At 37.4% G+C, this 25,484-nt stretch overlaps 2 protein-coding genes across 9 annotated transcripts in view; one reads left to right on the top strand and one right to left on the bottom strand.

The window, feature by feature from the left end:
• Positions 1–2,007, top strand: part of SMCO4 (single-pass membrane protein with coiled-coil domains 4) — a 29,205-nt gene extending 27,198 nt beyond the window's left edge. For all 6 annotated transcript variants that reach the window (XM_042023688.1, XM_042023687.1, XM_042023689.1 and 3 more), the window contains one exon: positions 923–2,007. In XM_042023688.1, the coding sequence (XP_041879622.1) occupies positions 1,055–1,234 (180 nt within the window). In that variant the 5' untranslated portion in view covers positions 923–1,054 and the 3' untranslated portion in view covers positions 1,235–2,007. The remainder of the gene's footprint in view (positions 1–922) is intronic.
• A 2,248-nt stretch (positions 2,008–4,255) lies between these two features.
• Positions 4,256–25,484, bottom strand: part of DEUP1 (deuterosome assembly protein 1) — a 45,837-nt gene continuing 24,608 nt past the window's right edge. Inside the window, exons 10-16 of one of the 3 annotated variants that reach the window (XR_006015305.1) lie at positions 25,177–25,374; positions 24,095–24,181; positions 21,388–21,587; positions 14,833–15,142; positions 10,155–10,196; positions 5,372–8,718; positions 4,256–4,815 (exon numbers count right to left, since the gene is read on the bottom strand). Coding sequence is in view for 2 of the 3 variants with exons in the window: in XM_042023686.1 (XP_041879620.1) it covers positions 8,548–8,718; positions 10,155–10,196; positions 14,833–15,142; positions 21,388–21,587; positions 24,095–24,181; positions 25,177–25,374 (1,008 nt within the window). In the remaining variant the exon portion in view is untranslated. Of the gene's footprint in view, positions 8,719–10,154; positions 10,197–14,832; positions 15,143–21,387; positions 21,588–24,094; positions 24,182–25,176; positions 25,375–25,484 lie in introns of all 3 variants that reach the window. The other 2 variants (XM_042023686.1, XM_042023685.1) reach the window with 2 other exon arrangements.

The raw sequence follows: 25,484 nt of genomic DNA, 5'->3' as shown, positions 1-25,484 counted from the left end.
CCAGCTGTTGTGCCACAGCAGAACTGGGGGATGTGGTGGAGAAGAATACAAGCAATGGCTGGCATCCACCCTTGCTGCACAGTCAGGGAATTGCACAGCTCTAGGCAGCTCAAGGGCAAAAACTTTGGGTATGGAAATACTAAGGACCTGCTAATACTCCTTCCAGAGAGGCTTTCATACCATGCTGTGTTTTTGCTAATCTCACATTATAGATTCTTCTGTATTTAAAAAATGTCTAGGAGATGCTTTAGAACAACTACCTTCCACTTTATTGATGACTGCTTGTCTACACCAGTGATTTGTTAGCAGACTAGTTATTGCTTGGGCTTTTTTTCATCAATATCAGCTGCAATAAGAGGACAGCACTGAGTCATGTTATGATTTAGACTTTGTTCTATGGCAGCAGAACCAGAAGTATTAAATTAAGCAGCTCTTTCTCCCCATTTCTTCCTGTTGGAGTACCCTTTATGCCAATAAATACCTGTTGTGGATGATAAACTCTTGTGGCAGGGTGTGTGCTTGCCCCTGCTCGTTCTGCAGGTTTGTGGGGAGCCATAGCCCCTGAGCAGGGAGCTTGGTGCTATTTCAAGGAGGGGCAGCTGGGACCCTGTGTTGATGCAAGACTAATTCATATTATTAAACTTTTAGCTGTGTTACCTTGTTTGCCTTGGAGGATAAAATATATGGTGCCAGGCTTTGTTTCTGGCTTAACAGAGTGCAAGTTCTTGGGCTGATATGGCTCTGGTTTTTTTGGGGGAAGTGTTACGTGGATGAGCTGAACGCCATGGTTCTGTTTCCTTGAAAGAAGCTGCACTGGTGTCCATTGGAAGAAAGATTTACCAAGTGGAGCTGCAAATGGTTTTAATGACTGGAATGTGTGTAGATCTTGCTCAAAAGAATTGTTTTTTTTTTTCTATTGCAGTTTCTTGCACAGCCAGCTACTCAACGGAAAAGGAATTCTTCAGCCTCTTGTTTCAAAAGACCTTGGACAATTTTCTGCTGTTCCACACCCTTTGGTCCCACATTTCAGCAAAAAAAAGATCTAAAGAGGAGGATGAGGCAGCTTAGAGGAAAACCCAAAAAAGAGACCTCCAAAGATAAAAAGGAGAGAAAACAGGCAATGCAAGAGGCCCGGCAACAGATCACCACTGTGGTGCTTCCCACGCTGGCTGTCGTAGTACTGCTGATTGTTGTGTTTGTTTATGTAGCGACTCGTCCAAATACAACTGAATGATGCAGCTTTTCAGACTCTCTAGCTTTGGGATATTAATTTTACCAAGAGCCAAAAGGAACTCTCTGCCACTCTTTTAGTACTTTGCAAAGGAACTTGCTGGTATTTTCAGTCTTTCTCTTGGTTAGGGTCCCGTGGATACTCTTTAGGAATGTAACATAAAACATATTAGTGAATGTGCCAGTACGTTTTATGGTCCAGTTATGTGCCTTTCAGACTTTTAAAAATGGTGTTTTTCTTAAGGCTGTTTGAAGCTCTATATTGTAAAAGGAAATCGTGTTCTGCTATAAATTTGTAAAAAATCAGCTTTCAGCTTTTATCACTGTTAGGGATAATGTTGCTCCCATGAGCTCTTGTATGTCTATTTCAGAACTTCCAAAGAAGTACATTTCTTCTTTGTACTTAATGTCATATGAAGTGCTTTGATTCAGAAAGGATATATTTATTTTTTGAATAAAAGAAGTCTTACCTGGAATCTTCAAATTATTTTGAAAAAAAAAGTGACATTGTGAAAGCCTACATTGTATAATAATTTTTTCATCAACCACTATATAGTTCACTCAAAAAGAATTCCTTTTTGGTGCGAGATGCCACCATGCAAAGTGAGTACTTCAAGATCTGCTGGAGGGAATCTTACAGAATTTGGAAAGGGAGATTCTGCCAGGTTATGGTGAAGTAACTAATAACAAACTACATAAACACAGATAATTGCTTATCTGAATGTTCAATATTTGAAACCGTGTAAGTGGCAATAAAAATAGGTGGTTTTGCATACAGCTCTTGATTGTTTCTTTCATTGAGGCAGGAAAAGTAACTTTGGTCTCTGATCTGTTTGCTGAGGTGAAGTGCTGTCCTTTGGCATGCCCCCATCCCCTCTTTGGAAGGAAGCTGTGAGCACAGCTTGGGCAGTTTAATTCTAGGAACTCAAGCTACAAATTCTCATCAAAATGCCTCCATGACCCTGTATTCTACTACAACCCTTTCTCATCCAGATATTTTAAGGCATTCAATAGGCATTAACCTTCAGAAAATTTTGGGGAAGGAGATTGAAAACTGTTTCTTCACTGCTCCTTAAATGCAGGCCAAGCAAGGAAGAACATGATGCTACAGTGCACTGGAGCATGGCAGGAACTACTTCTGTGCTGAAACTAAATACTCCTTGAGTCTTTCCCTCACACGTAGTCTTTTGGCACAAGGATAGTCCCAGTCAGTGGGACTCTTCACAGAGGTGCCAGTGAAAGAGGGGACTGTGTTTCCTGCATTACCCCTATGTACTGCTCCCCTGCAGAGTGCTGCTGCCAGCCAGAGTTGCTTTACAAAAGAAAACCACTTAAGGTGAGCAAATGCAGGCCCTTGCAGTGCACTTTCCCCTAAGGCCCGTGTTCCCAGAGCAGGGAGAGCCTATGTGCAGCTATAAACCAGCTCCAGGGGGAATGATGCAGATACCTGATGGTGTGAGGATGGCCGTGGCTCCTGACGCAGTGCTATTGCTGTTGGGAGTGTCTAGAATTAAATGAGCCCTGCAGACTGAGATGTTTTTGAAATACAAAGTTTACTAAAACCTAAATGAAGAGTTTGGATGGACTGTTAGGTTGTTCCCCCCCTCAGCTTGCATCATAATCGGGATATCTGCACAACGAACTGCACAGACAGGTTGGCCAGCGTGGTCTGACTGCGAGAGCGTTTACCCACTGAGTGACCAGCGGGAAGTCTGCTGGCAAACCCCTGTGCTCAGCGAGCCGTGTGCTGACACTGAAATTATCTGTGCTTTGCACTGACAACCACTTCCTTCAACTGGGGAGCTCTGAAATGATGAATCTGTAAAGGTAATTGCTTAGTCTGTCATCTCCCAGCTGTTTCTGTTCTCCCAGGCACCAAATCCTTTTCCTATTTTTATTTTATCCTCAGTTAGGGATGGCTGCAATGGAGCTCTGGTGGTTTGCACCTTTTTCAACTGAGCTGTTCAGCTTGAATAAAATTTGTGCCTGAGGAAGTGTGTGCATTTTAAATATGTGTGTCCTGCAGGGTACTTGGGGGTCTTGGGCATCTAGAATAGAAGTGCAGTTTCCGATAACCTCTTGCACAGGTTCCTCCTCACTGTCCTCTTTCATAGATTCTTAACCAAGGTTTTTCTGACCCTGCGTGTTCTGTAATACTTTGTGATGGCTCTAATGAAGTCCCTGTGATTTTCCCACCTCTGAGTAGTAGCTTATTTCAGTCCCTTCCACCTGCAAGGCTTTTTTTATGAGCCCAGGCAATGATTTTTAATTCAGAGAGCCTTCCCTGAAATTATTCAGAGTCCTTATGTGGTTCCCCCCCCTTCATTTTCTGCAAGAGTTGAGTCTGTGACACATAAGAGCAATGAACGAACTGGCTGATAACAACTAAGTAGGTCAAAGGTCAGTCGGGTTAGATAACATTTATGATTACTCCTCTAATGAGATGTTTCATTTCTGCTGCTTTTTCTTATGCCCTTCCTTTATCTCTTGTCATCTGTAAATTCTTCAGGTCACAGTAATAATCTTTTCAGAGACAAATGTCTATTAATATGAACTTATAGCTAATTAGGGACATTGTGTATTTCAATTCTCTGAAATGTGCAGTTTTACTGAGTGCTAATTGATAGGAAAATAGTGTTACACTTTCTGAATTGTTCCTTATGCAGAAGCTGGAATGGATTTCAGAGTTCCACTTTTAAAAAAAGAGTATTTTTTTCTGTAGTAAACAATGAAGTTGGATTCTGACATTTTCTACCAAATTCCCCTTTTACTAGTATTGAATATGAGAATGTGGATTTGGAAAAAAGGTATGAAGCCTCTGCAGACAGAAACTGTCAAAAATCACTGAATAATAATGGAGAAGTAAATTAATGGCAGTTGCCCAAATGTCAGCTTGTGTGAGCTTCTCAGCCAAAGGTGTAACTGTACCTCTGGTTTTTTAACTGTGTTTATTACTCCAGCTGTCAGTTGCCTTCAAAAATGTTTCAGAAATAGGGTTTCAAACCTTTTCCCAGCATACAGTAGCTTGTGGGCAAAATGGAATGATTTATTACAAGCATTTTACCAGAAAACTCATGCTGCAGTGTCCTATGGTTTCCAAGAGTGCTTATTATCAGGTGAAGTCATTAAAAACCTGCCATTGCCTTCTGAAAATCAAGTTGTAGAAGCAGTTTTTTAAACCAAATTTTTCAAAGCATACATCCAATCTGAGTCAAATACTTAAACATCAAGGTTTGAATAGAGTTTTATAAATGTCTGCAAAGTGCTAAGAAAACAAAGCAATCGCGTCAAGTATTCTAGCAGTGGGTAAATGCCCAGCTGTGTTACACACGGCCCCAGCTCCCCAGAGCCAAGTGAGAGAAGCCAGTGGCACTGCCTGTGGGCTGAAGGAAGAACTGCACATGTTTTGAGAGCTCAGAGAGTTTGGCTCTTGGTCTTACATTTCAATCCGTCTACAAGAAAGTATTCACTTATTCACTGATGTTCAGTTGAAATGCACATATCAGAGAAGATGCACTGTTCTTTTTTCAGAGGGTTTATGTTCAGGGCCCAGATGGTTCATGTACAGGTTGAACACTCCTGTAGCTGTGGAAGAGGTGAAAAAACCAGATCGGTCTGTTGGCTTAGGAAGGGATGCAGGAATGCAGCGTATCACAGTCTAGGGGCATTGCTCAATCCATGAGCAGAAATTTAGGTGCGGTACATTAAATTACAGCCTATTTATGGATTTGAGGGTGTCCATGTGATTAAATAGTAACTCCAACACAGTGAACTTTGAGATCCGATCCCTACAGCAAGGAAAAAACAACACACCGTTCCCTCATTGGTTTGGCCAGTTCCAATGAACTCTGCTTAATCTAACATTTTCTCAGCAGACTGCTGTGTCTGAGAAGAAAAAAACCAAATTTCCCTAGCAAAAGGCAGTTTGTGTAAAATCTAATGGATAGCTGTTTTGAATGGAATGAAATGGGGAAGAAAATGATGTGAATGATATAATTGGCTGTTGTAGGTTGTAAAGCCAGAGAGGAATGATACAAGCTAAGGACCTTCTCCCCAGTGCCCTCTGCACTCTCCCAGCTGTTGAGTCTGTGGGAGATACAGGAGCAGAGAGCAGCAGGAGTGAATGGAGTTCAGCACATACCTGAGCTGGCTGTGTAATCCAGGCTTTGATGACTGGCATGCCAGATTGTAGATGTGAAGTCACCTGGGGCTCATGCATTCAGCAGCCTCTGTTAATGGCTTTCTTCTCATTCCCACCAGAGGTGTTGAGCTGAGCTTTGAATTATTAAGTGCTGGTGGACTTGATTCTGTGTGCTGTTGTACTGCTGTTAAACCAGGAATTAGAACCAGTTACACTACAATAAAGCCAGAACAGTGAGACTGGGGGGTAAGGCACTTTCTGTACTATCTCTGATCACAGCAGAGATTTATTGGCCTTTGTTTAAATCTACCCATCGGAAAAGCAAGGGAGCCATGCCTGTGATTGTCTGTTCATTTTTGTGTTCATTTGGCACTGCTTTGCTGCTGCAGTTTGCGTTCCTCTCTACATTGGCTCAGAGTACCCACTGTCTGACACTCTTCCATTCTTATACTCCTAAATTTCCCATACATAAAAGGAGAGAGGAAGAAATGGAAGAAAATGTGCTAAATATCCAACTTTAATGCGAGCCACTTCTAAATTGTTCTATTCAGTAACTGCTGTTTCAGCCCCCTCAGAGTAAGTTTTGGGGGATGAATTGGACAGCAATGCTCTGGCAGCTCTTACGCCACCAACTATTTCAAAATTACATCTTGATGAAACATGTTGGCAACATCGTGCATTTGGCCTCTGTTTTTCCTTCAGTCAAAAAAAAAGCTGGTGGCAGCCTGAGCCATTGTTCTTTGTATTTAAAACAAGTCTTTCAACTGGGAGCCAAAAAGTTGCTTTTCAGTACAGCATTGAAAAATTATCAAAGTCCAGCAGCTTACAAAAATTTTCCATTGCCTTGCTATTCACAAAGTAGAATAGAAATTTTCTGTATTTTTTGGGCAATTTGCAGCTCCCAATGATTACTACTACTTCTTTTTTTCATTTTTATTGGTGTTTTCAGGCATTTGTAGCCTTGGACCCTTCTGATTATTCCTTTTCTGACAATATACATCCATGCCCAACCCCTGTTCATAAACGCATCATTTCTCAGTCTTTATTATTTCTGCTCTACATCATTCTTTAAAAAGTTTTTTTGTCATGATAACATCAGGAATATGTATCTTCCTTCAAAAACCTCAGCTGAGGTTTTTGATACTTTTAATGCAATTAAAGTATTCAAACCAGTGGTGTGGCTCCAGCTATTCTGTGGTAGCAATGGGCTCATTTAAACTGGGGATTGTCAGATGAGCAACTTTTGCTGTTTGCCTAAGAAAGAGAAGGACAACCTTTCTGGTAAGTAGGTGTTAAAAAAATGGCACCTTGATCCATTGTGTCTCAGCACATTTGTGGCATAATGCTCTCTGAGCAGGCAGTAAGAGTAACAAGTAGGCTGTTCAGATACAGGTACTTGCAGTTTTCAATGCTTCGTACAGGCAGTTTATTATATGGCATTGCACAAAAGCCAGGCTGGAACTAACTGGTATTTTATTATCAAAAATTAGTAGCTTGCTCAGATTTCAAAAAACTTTAGGAAAGAAAAATCTTACTCATTTTTTGATGATTTCATTCACTCATTCTGCATCATCTCACAGACCTATACCTTGAGAGGTGTCCTCAGGTCTGAACTGGAGGCAGACACATTTCATTGAAGATCTGGAGCAGACTATCATCTTTTGTGTTTGAATCTGACAGTAGCAAAAGACTGGCTAACTGGCTAATTTTTTTATTTTGCCCTTCTGGAAGACAGTATTTTGCTGTCTTTTACTTCTATAGATCTTTCCCAGCTTAAAATTTAGCTTTATTTTCAGAGGTTCCTGAATTTCTTCATTAATCCTTTTAAAACTGCATCTCCCCCTAAGCTGAGGATACATATATATTTAGTTTGTTCAGATGTCCTTCCGTCATCTTTTTATTCAGTCCTTGTTCCTCCAGCTGAGTCTAGTAATTTTCCTGAATTTTCCTGTAAAAGGTTCTTTGATGTCCTCATCTTCGTTACTCATTTTACTGCAAGCTGCGCCAAACTGGTATTTAAAATCTTGGTATTTTGTGTAAGTATGATGTAGTGTATTTTGTCTTAGTGGAAATATAGCATCCAAAAACAATTTACATTTTAGCCATGGTCCTGAATATTAATGAGACTTCTTTTACTCACAAACTGGAGCAGTTTGACAGCCTGGTATTATTTTTATCCAGATTTTCCCAGGAAGTTGGCAACAGTATATGCTGGAAAGCAGTTCTTCAGTATCTCATTCACTGAAATTGGTGGTTCATCAACAGTGTCTGTAATTTCTGTTTCGCTTGCACAGCAATAGAATTCAGTATGAATTGCAAATAAAAGGAATCTCAGTATTATGCAGATTTTTGCCACATGGAGTTGAATTAACTGTGCTTGGTTATATAATGTTCTTCTATGATGTAGGAAAATGTAAAGAATTTAGGCCCTCACCTAAGACTGATCACATGTTGTCTGAAGTTAAACTTTTTCGTCACTGATCCAATATAGTTAAACAACAAGCCAACATGGTAACAAAACTTAAACCCAAAGTAAGTGCTTTTATATATATATATACATATACCTGTATATATATAAATACAGGTTTTAAAAATTGTAAAGTCTCAAGGTAAAGCACCTGAGATCAAGGTCTGCCCCTGGTGAAGTCTATAGGTCTGGTAAAAGGGGAGTTGTGGGTGGCTTCAAAACATGTGCTCTGTCTTTTCATGTTCTTCTCATGGAGCAGCATTTCCAGAGACCCAGGGGCTATTTCTGTAGCCAAGAATCACCAGAGCATAGATAAGCTTTTTATGCCAGGAGCTGAGACATGGCTAAGTACAATCTAGAGAACTTCTTTTGGTGGATTCTAATTTCAAGGGAATAATTCCACTTATTAGCCCTTTGTACATTACAGAATTGTACCTTTTTTAATTTACAGTGGTGCAACAGGGTCTCTGCTGCACTGTGCAAAACCCACCTGTATATTTTAGAATATGTTTAGAGTTTATTTTGTAATATAGTCAAATCGCAGTATACTTAAATCTGTAGGATAATGATGATTTTCTTGAAAACTTGGTGTTACAAATACATGCTCTTGGCAATGTGCCTAAATACATTAAGCAGCTAGTTGCAGATTTTAGTTCTAAGAAACTCACAGGTGATTACTTGGTTTGCTTTTCTTAATTGTGTGAATGGCTTATGTATGCCTGCTTTGCTGCATGCTGGCATATTTTTTTAGAGTATTTTCAGAATATCTTTGCAGCTCTTCAAGGTGTGAATTTAAACGTTCTTCAAATTCTCTTGCGTGTTTCTCTTCCTCTTGAAGGAACTTTTCCGTTGTTGCAGGGAAAGACATCTCAAGGGGAGACTGAGCAATGAATAGAAAATCATGGTGAGGAAAAACCAGCAAGTGCTACAATGTGTTAGCATTATCAAATTCTAGATGTGAAAAACATCCTGACCTATAGCAGCTAATAACACAATAATGCTTTACACCTCTCCCAGAAAGCATAATTTTTAAAGGCATACATTTTTAAAGGCACCCATGTGCCTAAATGACATGAAATGAACATTATGTTTGATTATTTCTGATATTCATAGTATTAGGCTGTAGATTGGCCATTAAAAATTTAAATATCCCACTAGACAGAATTAAGCTGCTGCAGAACCTCCAAAATCTTTGTATCAACTACAGGTTATGTTAGTTATTTGTATAACGTAGACCAGGGCAGAGGACAATAATCTTTTTTGGAATTACAGAGTTTAATTAGTGTTGGATACTGCTGATTGCCTCCTGGAATTTTAGTTCTCTGCTTCTGTGATACGATGCTTTCTGAGGAAAGGAAGAAAACCTGTGCTCATTTCAGTGCTATGAACTCCAAGCCCAGACATTCTGGAAAACATACTAAATTTTTGTTCACTGCAAGTAATTAATTGAAAATTCTTCTTTCTATTTAATGAGCATTTAGTACACTCAGACACAAACCATACCAAAAATCGGACTTTAGATGGTTGTCATGGGATGCAGAGTTGTATATAGCAGAGGACATGTGTGAATCTTTGCTGGAACAAGTTCTGAATTTTTTAGCAGCGATTTTTGTTAATTTTCTTGCTAATACCTAAGATGCATTCATTGGAATGTCTTTATCAAAAGAAATATGAAATAATTTTTCTTCACCTAAAGATACTATGCTTGCTAAGTACATTCAATGTTTTTTTGTATAGATAAATGCAATTTTATGACATGAATTTTTAAGGTTTGGCTGAGGAAAAAACAGTATAGGAGCTTTAATATTAAAAGAAAGGTAATCATCTATCTTTATATTGTCATATATTGGGAAAAATGATTGACATCTTTAATCTTAGTTAAACCGTATCTTAAATAGTTTTAGGTACTGATTAAGTTATTAATCTAGAATCTTGGGTTTTCTTTTTTCTAGAAGTTAAAAATGTTAGAAGTTTATATGTCAGCACATCAAACAGGAGTTCAAATATTCAGATGGTCTGTGGAAAAGGTCAATTCTATTACGTCCATAAATTTTTACTCCAGGCTCCACTGTATCAGAATGGGGTGATCCCTCTTTCCACAGTGGCTAGAGACAGATTTGGTCATTGAAAACTGCTCTTTAGCAGCTTTTAAGACTAAAAGATACTAATTAGAGAAATGCTCTAAAGCACCAATCCATTCAAACTCTTTGTAGCAGACCTTGAGATGAAATTTAGATTATTTTCTATAGGAAACCCCTTTTCTTTTCAAAGTACAGCAAGTAAGTGATAGCTGGAAATAAATTCTGAGTTTCTTACCATCCTTCCTGAGTGAGACAGGCCTCCTGATATACAGAGCTCCTAAAATGAAATTCACAGAAAAAGCAGAATATTCCTTTTCTCAATCCCTCCAAATTAGTGTTTTTAAATGATGGGCAAGAAAAAGTGACTTAATTTGACATGTATGAATAAGAAACCTAAAGGTATTGGATCACTTTGTGCCATAACACCCCTCTCTCAATCCTTGTACTAGCAATAATAAGAAAGAATACAAATCTTCTAAAGTTTAAGAAAATGGAAGGACATCACCTGTCTTCTGATTTTCTTTATAAACACATGCATGATTTCTCATTCATAAATTATCATTGTTCTCATATGAAGAGTTTTTTCCTGACATTCTGAATGCCATGGCTACATGCACATTTATTCCTTTATGGGCTAGATCACAAATACATCTCCTTGTGATGTCAGGGTTCAGTGATAGAATTGCCTTTTAAATTATTTTTTAAATTATTTGAAGGAGGCTTTTGTATTATGAAGAATACATTGGATTTGCAGGCTTTACTTAAAGAATCACCATGTGTTTCACTTACTGAATACCAGTTATGAAATCACTGATTGAATACTGAGCAAATTAAATACTTGCAATGAGAAGCATGAGAAACTGGGAAAATCTGAAGTATGTATTTAATAGGTGACATCACCTAGAGAAAAATGTCACATCATGGACTGCAGATTTTCACAGGTGCCAGTCTTCAGAAACTTTACATCAAGTTGTAAGAGGTTCTTAGAGATTCAGGATAACAATGCTTACAATTACTGACTTGTCATTGGAAGTAGATTGGCCACATGATCAAGCTATCTTCCTAAACTGTTAAATGTCCTTCGATTCAACTGGTACTTTGATGTGTTTCTTCTTGAAATACACTGTAAACTCCAAATGAGACATTCCTGAATTCCCTCAGAGTTGAGAGAAGAATGTTTATCACTTAGAATAAGCAGGTCATAGCTCCCCACAGCTCCTTACACGAGGGTCAGACATCACAGACTATGATTTTAGATAGGTCCCTAATGCATTGTTTTTTATGCACTTTGAGAGAAGGTTTTATCTAAGCAAGTCTAAAAGGCAACATTCCTTGTCAGCAGCACTTTGCTTTCCAAGCCTCTGGTCTGTTCTTTCATTATGTTCTTTATTGTCTTTACTTTTGGCCTCTGAGGAAGAAAAACAAAGAAAGTTCTTTAATCCATGTCTCAGATGAGATTCATGCTGCCTGATTTCAAATTTCCTTTTCTCAGATATCACTGCTTTTATGTCTTTTGGTTTTCTAAATGGAACTGGATAGGGATGGGTTCATTGTAAGCTTTCCATCTAACTTGTTTGGGTAATAAGGCAACAAAGACTCTATTTTTTCATTTCTACAGTGCCAGCTGATCTCATATTTCTTTGGTGTATACCACTAATGAGAATCGCCTTTTTGCCTCATCATTTGCTAGAAATTAAGGAGTGCACCTGATAGAGATGCATATTTCTATATATGAAATATGTGCTAAGTATGTCTTCTCCTTAAATAAGAACTACCCAAAGTGGTTAAGAATTAATTCTGGATTGCTGGGGAGGAGCCCTTCAGGAAGCTAGATCTGTTGTCTCTCAAAGAGAGAGAGAGACAGAGCTGCCTAATTAATTTGCCTAGAGGTAACCTCTTACTTGCCCCATGAGTTGTCCCAGCATTCCTGGATGTACCTTCAGCAGGGCAGCAAGAAAACGTTAACACTTGGGATATTTCCACATTTAGTGGTCATGTCATGAAGGGTCAAACCCCAGAGCTGTACTCTTCTTGTGTTTAGTTGCTTCTGCTTTCCAGGAAAGATTTTGTAATACCAAGAGTAGAAACTGGTCTGGCATATTTTAGTCTCATAGTGACTAAATTTGGAATGTTTTGGGAGTAGTTTCCTCTAACCCTACACTGCAATATATCTTAGGCAGCAGGTACAGAGGCCTGTCTTAAACATGCTTCTGCTCATATGTGAAAATTAATTTTGAGATGCCTAGAAAATTGCTGAGTGTCATAGGAAGACTTTTAGAGGGCCTACCTAGCTAGGTAATCTAGCTAGGTAATAGTAATACCTAGGAGTGAGAGGCATGGACTATAGCATGCCTCAGGGAAGGATCAAGACTGTCAAAATAATTCCTAATAATGTCCAGTGGTAGAATTTCCGCAACTTTCCATTGCAATCTATTTATTAAGCAAGTTTCCATACTAATGTTAGAAAATTTCCTAATGCCTAATTTAAATTTTCATTATTACAGCTTAATACTTCCTTGTATTTCCAAGCCTTGAAAGCCAGAACAAGCAACAATTGTCTATCATCTGAAGAGAAACGTGAGCAAGTATTTATGACTAAAAGATCAGGCAATCATTTTCTGAAGTTGCTCATTTCAGAAGGAGAGCACAGCCTGAAGTACTGTTCAGAGAAAAAGTATTTCCCTATATTTGGAAACCCTTGAAACAAAAGTTTTTGGGATTATGGGAATTTCCAGTGAATCCCATCTGAGCTTTCTAGTTTATTCTAAGGCAAGAATGACTCTCTCTATACATGTAACATCTAAGTAAGAATGTGAAAGGGCAGAGGTTTCAGTGGAACATTTACTAATCTAATCTTTGTCTGAAGATTCTCTACCAGGAGGAGAGACATCACTGTCTAAAGCCCTACAGACTATTCTCTCCCTCCCTTCAATACCAAGAGAATAATTTTGGTAGGTATCAGGACATCACCTGGAAATTTGATGTTTTCAATTTGTGCTACAAATATTCTTCAGAAAACTAGTGCCTTATAACATTTTTTGAAGTTTTGAACATATTGGAGATTTCTTGTGGGTCCTCTCCCTGTGTTCTATACCCCTGAAGTCCTCAGATCTCTGCCAAAGAATTCTGGTTTAACATATTGTGTATTTTCCCCCCTCTTTCTCCTCAATGCAGTGGCTTTCCATTTGAACACAGAACTCTGGAGTAACAGACTGTTGAGTGATTTCTGCACTAAAGCTGTGGAATCCAGTGTCAGCCTGAGTGACGATTTAATTTCAGGTCTGAACCTGTACCTGCCTCAGTGCCACTGATTTGGACCTAGACTCTGTATGAGAAATATCTCTTACTGAATCATTTTATTATGTACTTTGCCCACACACCAGCTGGAAAGTCTTGGCATTGACCCTGTCCTGAGTGCCAGCTGGGAAATAGTTTCTCTGCAGCTTGAAGAAGTATCTCAGAATGGACATTTTTCCTAGGCTGTCTGGAAAGAGAAGCTTTGTGATTTGGTGTCTCTGTCTGACACTTCTGACAGAAGAGAGAAGAATTGGTGTTTATCAGGCTCATCTGAAAAAGTCCACAAACTCTTTTCATGATTAGCAGTTTAAAGAGGAAAACTCAGCCGTGAGAACCCAAAACCCATTTACTTAAAATTCCTGTGAAACATAAGAATATAAAAATGGAAGTGAGGTCAAACACCCAGGACTACATGGTTCTCCCTGCTCTCAGGCTGCTAGGACACAACTGATGGGACCACAGTCAGTGAAGGGCTGCACTGCAATCCCTGCTTCCCAGGCAGGCCATCATTATGGTTCTTCCTATCAACAGTGAATTCTGGACCATGGAGATAGCTCTCCAACAGCCATGTCTCTGATAGGAAAGGATGTGCATTCGTTTCTGAAGTGGACAGCAGAATCAGGTTACAGCAACCACAGGTACAATTGCCTGTAAATCCCCCCTAGTAAATGCTGAAGTCTTCCCTCTTCTCCCTCTCTAGGTTCAGCCAAAGCCCTGCAGCTGAGAATCTCCTGGTTACAAAGATCCATGTATCACAGCCGGACAGAGGGATGCCTGTTGTTCATTCCTTACTCACATTCTTAGTTCCACTGCTTACTGATGGTATGGTTTCATGGTTTGAGGTCAGGAAAATGCTAATTTTCAAGTGCAAAGCAATAGTGGCCTGTAGTGGAGGCCTAAGGAAGAATAAAAGATACTAAGGAAGAGGATAAAGCTCAAATTTAAAGGGAGCTCTAAAGCCAAGTAGTTATGGGAAGATTTTCTTAAGTTGTCCTAGGCAAAGTGGGATTTGTCCCACTTGTCATGGAGGGTGATAGTCTCCAGCCTGTGAAGACTAAAAGAAAGAATGCTGTCCTATTACTCTATCATTTCAAGAAAAATAAGGATCACAGCAGTTATAATTTCTGTTTCTTTTCAAATACGATGGCTAAACATATGGAAAATAGTTGCTGTGATTTCTCTGATTTCATTCATCAATCAAAGAGATGTAGATCAAGTAGGAACTTGATTTGTCTAACAGCACTTAAGGCAGTAAGTTTGCAGGTACTATGGAAGTACACTTGAAGCAGACTGCTCTTACAGAGGCAGTACAAAGCAAGTGCCCCAATATAGAAGCCAACAAGCTAAAATGTAGAAGTATTTCTCACAGTCACATAATGGCAGGTAATTATCGCCACCATTATTAGAATAGAGGCACGGCTCAGTAGGGGATGTTTAATCTCCAGAAAAAACACATTTCTGTTAGGGTAAGGTATTTCCATTTTTGCTGGGCTGGCACTGTACAAATAACAATGACAACAAGAGTGATCTAATTTTTGGCTTCTCCAAGGCTGCATTTGGTCCACAGATGGATTTTTGAGAATATATGTATGCGTTATTGGAAAATAGTTACTTACGGATAATTTGATTTCTTCTGCATTGTAAGCAGGGCTCTGAAAGCTGCCTGTTCTGCCCATTTCAGGAAATGGCCCAGGAAAGCCCAAAGGATACCCCACTGGTGGTAATGGAGATTTATAAACTATTTTCTTTTCATGACCTCTGTGAAGTGGATAAGAAAATAAAGTGGTATCATTTTTTGAACCAGTGATATTGCTGATATTGCCTTGGCCATACAAAGCAGGACTGCAGTTTCTGTGGTATCCACCGGCAGTGAGCACAGCAATCGGTTGACATTCCACTTCCTGTGCATATTTATTTTGGAAAGATCTAAAAGAAAAAAAATCAAAGTATGAAAGCCAGTTAAAACTTTCAAGCTATCACAGCAAAGCCAAGGTTTTTCTCTTTTATTTGTCTACATAGTTTTGATTACTTAGCTGTTCAAACTGCTTCATGCATGAAGTTATGGATGTACAATTCAGCATTATCTTCTTCTTATTATTAAAGTTGCAGCAATTTAGCAAGTTCCACCTAAGTTACTGTAGAAGTCTGAGTGTGCTTTCTCTGTCTACTTCAGCTATAAATTAAACCACCCTCACTTAAACCCTTTTGGGGGAGCTTAGGTTGAGGAACCTTGCCTTGGTTGGTATAACTGTGGCAGGATGAGCTAAAACACAAACTCACTTCAGATATTGAGGATGCCAATACTCCTTAAGTGTTTGTTGCCTAGCCTTTGCTATTGGCTTTCCAGTGGATAAAGCTATGCAAGCACTCTTCAGCCATGTCTTGGCTTACAGGATGATAGGAACTAGAGTGAATTTAGCCACACAAGTAGAGGAAATGAAATATGAAAGTGCGAGATGAGAGAAAAAACCCTATTATTAGTGGTTGGATCTAATATTATCTTAAACAACTATGTTCAAGTGGCCAGAATTTAGAATAAATGCTTAAACAAAAAATAGTACAAGAATCTTTGATTCTGCATTTTTACTGCAATGCTAATTTTGCCATTGATTTAATGACAGCACTTTGGAGATTAATATAAAAAATTAATAAATTTTTAAAATACACTTTCTAAAAAATTGTACAAGAAGATGCTTTTGTAAAAATAAACAAAATCTTCAAGTTTAAAAATTAATTTTTAAGTGTTTTATCATGATGTTCCATAATTCTTCTATCTCAGTGATCAGAACTGATGTTCAAGTACATATTTCTAATCATTTGTAGTTCTGTAAAGCAAAAACTATTAGGGTTAACAGTAACTTCAAAAAAAAAAAAAAAAAAGAGAAAGCCATTTTCTTCCCATTCAAAATACCTTCTTTTCCTGACAGTTAACTGAACAATTCTGATAATGTATTGATAAAAGCAGAAAATCTTGAGACTAGCCTGCCCAGATGTCTGCAAAATTACACTAATTTTCAGTTGCATCATTCTTTGTAAAAAAAATTATTTCAGATTTTAATAATTTTCTGTTACAATATTTCTAGCTGAGATAAAAATTTCCATTGTATTGAGGCCTGTGCTTATGTTGAAATTTTAATCTTGGGAGGTAACTACTAAAACATGATAGCTGTTTGAACGGATTCTATCATTGCAAATATCCTAAAACACTCTAATAATTCCAAATGCAGCTTAAAAGCTTTTAAAGAGCATGTTCTCTGCCACTAAAATGTAATTTTATAAATATTCAGGAGTATGCAGGGCTACTCAGTACTTTTTTTTTCTTTTTAAATAAAAAGAAGAACTTGCTAAGTGCAGGGAAAAGACAGTGTTTTCTGCAGAAAAGATCACACCATCATTTTCTAGTCTTAATTTAAATATTTGATGTTGGGAGAAGGTGGCTGTGCAGCCTTGATGGACCTGCTTCTACATAAGCCCTTCTGCTGGTTTTTACAGGGGTAGAGTTAATTTTCTTCACAGTAATTTGTACAGGGCTGTGTTTTGTATTTGTGCTGGAAACAATGTGGATAACACAGGGGTGTTTTGGTCACTGCTGAGCAGAGCTTACACAGGGTCAAGGCCTTTTCTGCTCCTCACCCCACCCCACCAGTGAAGAGGATGGGGGCGCACAAAGATTTGGGAGGGGACACCTCTGGGACAGCTGATCCCGGCTGACCACAGGGATATTCCACACCATATGGCATCATGCTCAGCAATAAAACTCTGGGGTAAGGTTGCCTGGGCATCACATGACAGGTGGTGAGTAATTGCACTGTTATCACTGGGCATCACTTGTTTCACATATTCTAATTATAGCAGTATGATTCTGATTATTATTACTACCTTCCTTTTCTGTCCTATTAAATTGTATCTCCACACATGAATTTTACTTTTTTAAAAATCCCAATTCATTCCCTGGGCATGGGGGAGTGAGTGAGTGACTGTGTGCTGTTTACCTGCCAGGTTAAAGCACAACAGCCCCAAAACATGAAACCGAGTATTCAATAAAGGGACTGTGCAGAACAACTCAGAGACCTAGTGAAGAACGTATTGTTTTCTCTGATTGTAAAAGAAGCTGTGATTAAGATACTCTGAATACTACGGGAAAGCAAATTATAAGGATGATGCTATATTATTATTTATTATTATAATTTTATTTTTACTATAATAATAATACTATTATACATTCTAACATAAAACTCTCTGAGATTATTCACCAAACCTTCCAGTTTTCTAAGTCATCTAAAATGTTTACCTTTATGGAGGCAGAGTTTTCTCCTTTCTTTCATGTTTTTCTTTACATAAATATACTCTGTTCTTTGGGCACAGAATACCTTTTTTCTTTTTTTTTTTCCTCCCTATTTTAAAGTTCATTCCATCTATGGTTTGGACGAAGGACACAGTGAAAAAACCCTGCCACAACTGAAGATAAATGGCATGAATAAGAAAATCACAGATTTTTTTTTCATGTGTTCTGACCTTTTTGGAAGTAATTTTCTCTCTAAACCCACAGTAAAGTCTATGTGATCTGTGTTCTTTTTTTCCCCCAGAACTGCTTCTCTATGTATTTAATAACAATTATTACTTTTATGTTATAGGTTACCTCTCTAAGAACAGAATTTTCAGACTTGAGTGTCTACTTGACTTAGGTTATGGTAGCTTTTAGACAGTAAAAACTGATGCTGCACCTCCCCTCCCAAAAAGGAAAAAAAAAAAAAAAAGAAAAAGGACTAATTTTTGATTTTTTTTAAAAGGAACTCCCATTCCTACTGTAATCCATAGGATTGCTGGGGCTGCCTGGTATTGTGGAAAAACATGACAATGACATAGAGGTGCTTTGGATGGTTTTTACAGTTGTGGTTTAAAGTTCTACCAGTTCATGTGCAAAATAATATCTAAGATCTCCTTTAAATACAGTCTGCAAATTTATAAAAAGCTGTCCATTTGTTAACACTACCAATGCAAATACACTATAACTGCAGCTGAACAACTTATGCTTTCGGTGGGATTACTGTCATAGAGTATTTAACAGCCACACATACTTCACACAAATAATATCACTGTTGACATGGTGACATAGGGAACAAGTAGTGAAAGAACACTGTCCTCACAAAGGGAATTTATATAGACAGGATCTATTTTTCCAGACTCATACATAAAACCTGCCTGGTCCCTATGCAGTCAATGACTTCAGTGATGCAAAAAACCCCAAACTCCTTACACAGCTTTGTTGGTTGACATATCCAGTCTTGAGAAAGAAAACTACAGGTCTTGAATAACCAGAATGTCTTCAAGAATTTGTGCTGTTGCTCTTACCTGGCAAGTATAATGCCTAGTTTGATTTTAAAATGGATAAAAAGCCTTTCCCTGAAGAATTGTTTTCACTGCTTCCACTTTATCTGTTGCAATACCTGATACAGTGGTGAGTGTGACAAGAGTTGCATGATCTCCAAAGAGTAGTGAAAACCTCCTTAACACAGATACTTCACTGCAAACACGCATCCATTAAGCAATCCCCAGATCCCTTAGCAGGCATTCAGTCTTAGCATTTACCCTTCACTTTTCCTGCATGATGAAGGTGCCCTTTGGCTTGATCAGTTACCTATTTTGTGCATATTTTTGTGGTAAATAAATAGCTTTTCATTTCAGAACCCACAGGCATGTTTTAATTTGAGGAGAAACAAACTGAACATATCAGCTTCATCAGAGAAATTCCTCTTCAACTGTGCCCAAATTCAAATCAACTGCGTATGATAAGGTCTAACTAAAGGATTGAAATCTTGAGGGTGGGAAAAGCTTAGTAAATGGCAATTAGAAGTAAGACAATTATATAAGAAAACAGCAATTAATTAAGGTGGTTATAGGTAGAACGTGGGCACAGTCCTTTTTTAGCAAAAAGATGCTATTTCTGCATATCTTACTTTCTAATATTTAGAAATTCACTGTATACTGAAAGAAAGAAAGAAGAAATCATGCTGCTTTTTGGGTTGCCAGTATAACTTCCTGCAATTTCATATGTTTTCTCAAGAGGTCTCCTCTCTAAGACATGATGGTGCTTGGGCCCAGGATTCCAGTATGGATTGAGAGACACAACTGAAAAATATTGTAGAATATACACCTGTCCCTTGCACAAACACAAAGTTTTCTAATTTTTTGCCATGTAAAAAAAGTTTTTGTGCCCTTTCTCCAGTGCCATAATTACCATGGAAACAGAACTGCAAATTAAACCAGAAATAACAGGGTTTATGCTCACAATAAAATAAACATAGCCCAGATTTTAAAATAACCAACATCGATTTCCTAGTTTATCTGCATACATCTTACAGTTGAAAATTTAATTTTAGTTTTCTGGAAAAATCAGGTAGTTTCCTGCTTGGGAACAGAGAACTGACAGTACAGAGAGGGCCCTATCATAAAAACATTGGCTGGCTGATGTGCATACACAGTACATGTCAAATTTTCACATTTTAAAATCTGTGTATTTATTTATCTAAATAGCTTTTCATTTAGGAATTCTAATTCATGATTTAGATCCTGAAATCCAGGCTCAATATATCTGTTTCATCATATTAATTACAATAATAATAATAATTTAAATTGTGTCCAGTAGTCTGGCTGAGATTTCTGTTGTAAGAAAGGTTAACTCTCAGGTTTCTCTCTCACAGTTTTGATTGGTCTTCAATAGCTACGAAATCACAATCCTACAAATTACATGCATAGTTCTGTTGTCTCAAATATTTATGTTCTCATAAATGAAATTTCACAGTCCCTTATATCCAGCAAGTGTAACTCTTGAGAAAATGGGAAAAATCTTACTTTTTCTCACTCGAGAGGAGTCGAAGCATGCGCAAAAATTGCACTGACCAATTTTGTGAAGTTATGAGACCTACTGGTGCAGAATAACCTGTATCTTGGTTTGCAAGTATTTGTTTCAGCAAAATCTTCAACATAATTTGAAACTTCCCAGGAAATCAGCCATACCTGCCACTTCCAAAGATACGTGTGTGTGTGTATATATATGTATATATATATATGTGCATGCATTATGTATATTATGTATATACATATAATATATCTATTTATTTTTATATACACATGAATACTATCTCCAACACAAACCAACGTTGTTTAAAAAGAAATTTTAGGCAAAAACGTAGCTACATGTATTGGGATGCCGCTCTATTTTGCAGAAAGAAAATAATTTTAAATTTTGCCAAAACCTAAATGTATGAGTTTGAAATCTTAACATGTACAGTTTCGGTTCCAACTATTTAAACTTTACTTCACAGAACTGTTTCATGTTAATGCCATCATGTAAGTTCTTTATTACAAACAATCAACATATTTAGCTTCCTATTAATTTTTATTTTCCTGTACTGTGAAATACTGTTTAGCAGGGAGTTTATTTTCTTTTTTTTTTTTTTTATTGCAATGCCATGATTATAACCTGTTTGAAGGGAATTCAATGTCTCACTGAATATAGGGAAATAAGAAGAAAGTCATCACTACAATTCTTTCTGTGAGTCTGACTATTCTCAAGCCTCATTATTTTTTCCTAACAAGGAGTTTATTGTAGTAATGACTTACTCAGGGCATCTGAAATTGTTTCTTTTTAAAATCAGGTCACCCAAGAACACCAAAACTAGAAAAGGCATTAAAATACATTTAATGAAACTTCCAACAAATGAAGCTGAAGGACACAAAGCTTTTCAGCAGGGCTTATAGTTCAAACTGCTTATTAAGAGAAACTCCTGTTGAGCAGTTTACCTCTCATGTTGGTTTTTCCTTTCCTTTCCTTGTCTTGTTTTTATTTGGTAGTAAAAATACAGTCTGCTCTATTTTGCAAAACCTGGAACTAAGAGTAACTTGAGCAGCACATAAAAAGTTTTTAAAGTTTCATGTGCTAAATACTAAAACAGAAATTAAACATTTCTGGGACTTCATTTATTGCCAATTTCCGTTAGCCATCCAGAAAAATGTAGGAAGTCCTTACAAATATACTTACTAGATCTTATATTTACATTGGTGGGAGTTCTGAATGAACAGAAATAGCAAAAAAATTGACACTTTGGCCCAGTTAGACCTTCCAAAATACTTAAAAGAAGTTTCATAAATGTGTACAATCTCAATATTACCTCTCTTCCTTTTCTTGCATCTTTGAATGGGTTTGGTAGCTGCGCTCTCTTTCCCTATATGTATCCATGCAACCCAGTATTGATGCTTCTGTGTCATTTTGTAGTTTAACAAGGCTATTTTGTAGTCTTAAATTCTCATGTTTCATTTTGTGAACAGAAGCTGTGAAATTTCCATGTTCTTTGTTACATAAATCTATACTCTGTGAAAGGAGATAATACCATAATTAAGTAGTTATTTTTTCCACAGTAAATGGGTGTATTTTTAACAAGCAAACACAAAACAATGTTCTATGCTAAAGAAAAGACCTAGCTACCATATATAATCACACAGAATTTAGGGCAAACCAAGAGAATTGCCTCCAGAAAAATAAAAATCACTGTAGATAAATGGAAAAGAAGAGATAACAGCCTCTATAACACAATAAAACAAATTAAAATTTCTCAGCAAACATGCATTCAAAATGTTATCGTTGTAAATTCATCCCTTGCTTTGCAAAACTGATGACATAAAAGCAACCATAACAGCTCTAGCTGCAGACTGTATTGCTCCCTCCAGTAAGACTTCCTCCAAAAATAACATGCAAAATTATAGTAGTTCATTACTATACTAGATACAGAGTTTGTGTACAGACCCAATTTAATATGTGTGTTGAGACAGTCACCTTCAGTTTCAGAAGCAGTGAGTAAAGCCACATCAGCATGGTGCTCTCTGTCCCTGTCACTAAACCCTGCTTCTCAGCTGGGTTAGCCCACATGGTATGCAAGGCAAAATACCGAAATTGCAAGCCACATGTGCACTGTGATCAGGGGCTGAAGAGCCCCATCCACTAGGGTATCAAGAAGGGAAGATGGAGATTAGCTCTGGAAGTTGTCTAGCCAGGATACTCTCTTTCTTTTTTTCTTCTATCACTTAATCCACGAAGCCTGTGCTGCACACCTGAGCCAGCTATTTTGGAGCTACCTCTCTGCAGAGTCCTGCTCTGCGTTGTGTAACACATTTGCAATAGCAGTGTACTGTCAGTGACAGGAACTTCTCAAAAGGTTTATCGGATTACACACAAAAGACTAAAACGCCTTGCATTTCATTAAGTTGTGCTTTCATATATTCCTAGATTTACTTTACTCTTTTGGAACTCAGCAACTCATTAGTATTACAGATTTGGTTCTTAGTACACTGCTGTCATAACCGTGCTCCTGCATTTGAAAGCTTGTCTATTCCTTGCACTGGTTTGATGCCATCTCTTCCTGTGAACCTTGCCTGGCTTAGCTTTAGGGGGAATTTATGAGCCAAGTTGGCAGGGAAATGCCAGCAAGTATAAGAAAATTTAATATTTTGTGCAACTATGGGGGAGGAGGGGCTTGGCTATGTCTCACAAGTGGTAGGGGTGGCAGAACTGAGGAAGAAGGAGAGCACTAAGTCGTCCTAACCCTAATAGCTCTAGAATCAGCAGTAAAGTTATAATGGCATGAACCCCAAAACTGAGCTGGCCCAGCTACACTGCTTTTGACATCCAAACCCTGAAAGTAACCCTGCCTGATGATGCATTTCACCATACTTGACTTAGGCTGGCACTGGTCTCAGAGGTCTGTGCAGTGCTCCACTGTACAGCACAAACACATCCAAAAAAATCACTCAAATCCCTGGAATCTTAATATCAAATATATCACAATTGATAATGTTTAGATCCTCACAATACATTAGTAAAGTAGGAAAGAATTTTTAAGTCCACAAATCCACTGAAACATCTATTGACCTTGGTATATATAGTAACTGGATTTTACTGTTAAAATATAACAAATGTGATGTCTCCAAGGACCCTTGTCGGACAGCTCTTCTCAATCTTCAAGGAAAGTGTCACTGCAGAGAAGGGTTAGACATGCATACACATATCCATCTATGCTTCCACAATAATATATCTTATACAGATACAGATATCCATGATAGTGTGTATGTATGTGTAGGTAAGACATCACTGATGGGCATCTATGCTGTTTTAAGGGTGTGGATAAATGAGCCATTCTTTCATGACAATTAACAGGCTACAGATCCCCCCAATCAGTATTTCTGAACAACATTCCAGTGGGGTTTTTTTTAGTGATGGATACAGTAACAGTAGATGTTCTGTAAGCAGGGGATGTTTTGAAACTTTGTGTGGAAAACAGTATATATACTATTTATAATATCTTCATAAACCACAGTTCTACATAATCTTATGGCACACTTTTTATCAATTAAATTTTAAAGCTCCCCTGTTTGGGGAGATATAAATACTAAACTCTAAAATAAGCTGGGTGGGAGCAAAATGTGTCAGTTTTTTACACTGCTGTTTAAATACCATGTGAACAAAGGGGTAGCATATTAAAAAAGGGATATATTTTTGTCTGTGAGAATGATGAGTGTTTAAACTTAAATAAGTGACATAACTTACAAAAAAAATAAGTTCCCAGAAATTGTTTAGTGTCTAGACAGTTACTGAAAAATTTAGCTTACTTGTAGTTTAATACAATTAAGGTAAAAATTACTCTTAGCTATACCCTTCTTCAGGCTGTGTGTGAATACCACTTGGTTTTGATTATGTTGCACACCTTATTTTTATTTGTTTAATTTATGCAAGCCAGAAATCTCTAAATCTGCCATGATTTTAATCTACATTTATAATAAATATAAGTAACTATTCTGCATACTTCACAGGTTAAAAAAAATTACCATGCAACTTTCACACTCCTGGTTTTCCACCATTTCTTTTAGACGTGTGTTTTCAGATTTGATAACTTGGTAACGGAATTCCAACAACTAGGAAAAGATTAAGTTCTTAGTTAAATACAAGAATATTACTCTTAACTGGAATAACATTGAGTATAGATACATTTAAGCTTAATTTTACAAAATGTATGTTAAGAATCACAAAATTTACTATAATAGTTTTAAATATAGCAATACTAAATCAGGAAGAAGCATTAAATCTTTTATAAGATATACAAATGCAAAGCCTCTGGATTTATTTATCTTTTTGAAAGAAGTAATGACTTAGGAAAACAGGAAGTTCACATGCAGTTGCTACATACAAAGAGGGACAGATTTTACAGGCCTCTGAAACTGGATGAAATCCTGTTCATGATATTTTGAAATGATATCTACTCTTTTAGTGATATGGAAATATCTGGTAGAGAGTGCCACACAGCAGGAGATATCTCTCATTTTCCCCTAAGACTAACTTCACTATTGTCAAAAGTAAAGTATTACTTCAATCACAATTTTCCACATGTAGTGACCCTCTCAGAAAATGCAGAGCTACCCAGAAAAGTCTAAATATAATGGTTCTTTTGGTTTACAAACTAAGTAACAAAGATGATATATTTGTTCTTAAAACAAAAATTTGCCATAAAAATCCTCACTGGAATCTCACAGTTTCCAGCTATATAATTACTAGAATTTTCTACGCAGATTTGTAACATTCTTCAAAAAGCTTTAGAAAACACTGAAAAATTAGAAACTTAAAGCATATATAATAACCACAAACCAGAAGTTTTCAAGATCTTTTGCATGTTAAAATGGTAATGAGATGTGATGGTCAGAATGAATTTCAATTTAGATGTACAGTTGACATTTACTGGTGATTTCTTGTTCCAGTATCAATTTGGCTGCTTTTGTAATACTTCACAGATATTACAGCACCGCTGATAAAAACTACAGCAAGAAATAGAATGTCTTTTTTTCCACGGATAGTGAATGTCATTATCAATAGTGTGGAGTAAAATGATGTGGGCTGCTTTTGCCTACTTGCATACCTGTTGTTCTGTTAACAATTTGTGTTTTGTCTCTAACTCCATTTTTAACTGTCTTTCCAGAAGACTAGCTTTCCCCATGATAGTTGCTATAGTGATCTCCTTATGATGAAGCTCCTCTGTCAGGTCAGAGATTTCTGTCTTCATTCTTTCCTGCTCAGAGCAATGGGACTGCTCCTCTCGATAAACATGGTTTCTTATCTGTAGCAAATACATTTCAAAAAGAAAAAATTCTGTGCAGTAAATATGATTGCATCACTTGCTTCTTTCTCTGCTGTTGCTTCCAAGACACCAACTCTTCTAACTGAATC

This window comes from Corvus kubaryi, unplaced genomic scaffold (genome assembly GCF_017639235.1).
Source record: "Corvus kubaryi isolate FWS band 111438036 unplaced genomic scaffold, C.kubaryi_AGA036_p1.0 37256, whole genome shotgun sequence".
Classification (NCBI taxonomy): Eukaryota; Metazoa; Chordata; class Aves; order Passeriformes; family Corvidae; genus Corvus; species Corvus kubaryi.
Note: the sequence above shows the minus strand (reverse complement) of the source record. Positions and strands in the feature narration are given on the sequence as shown.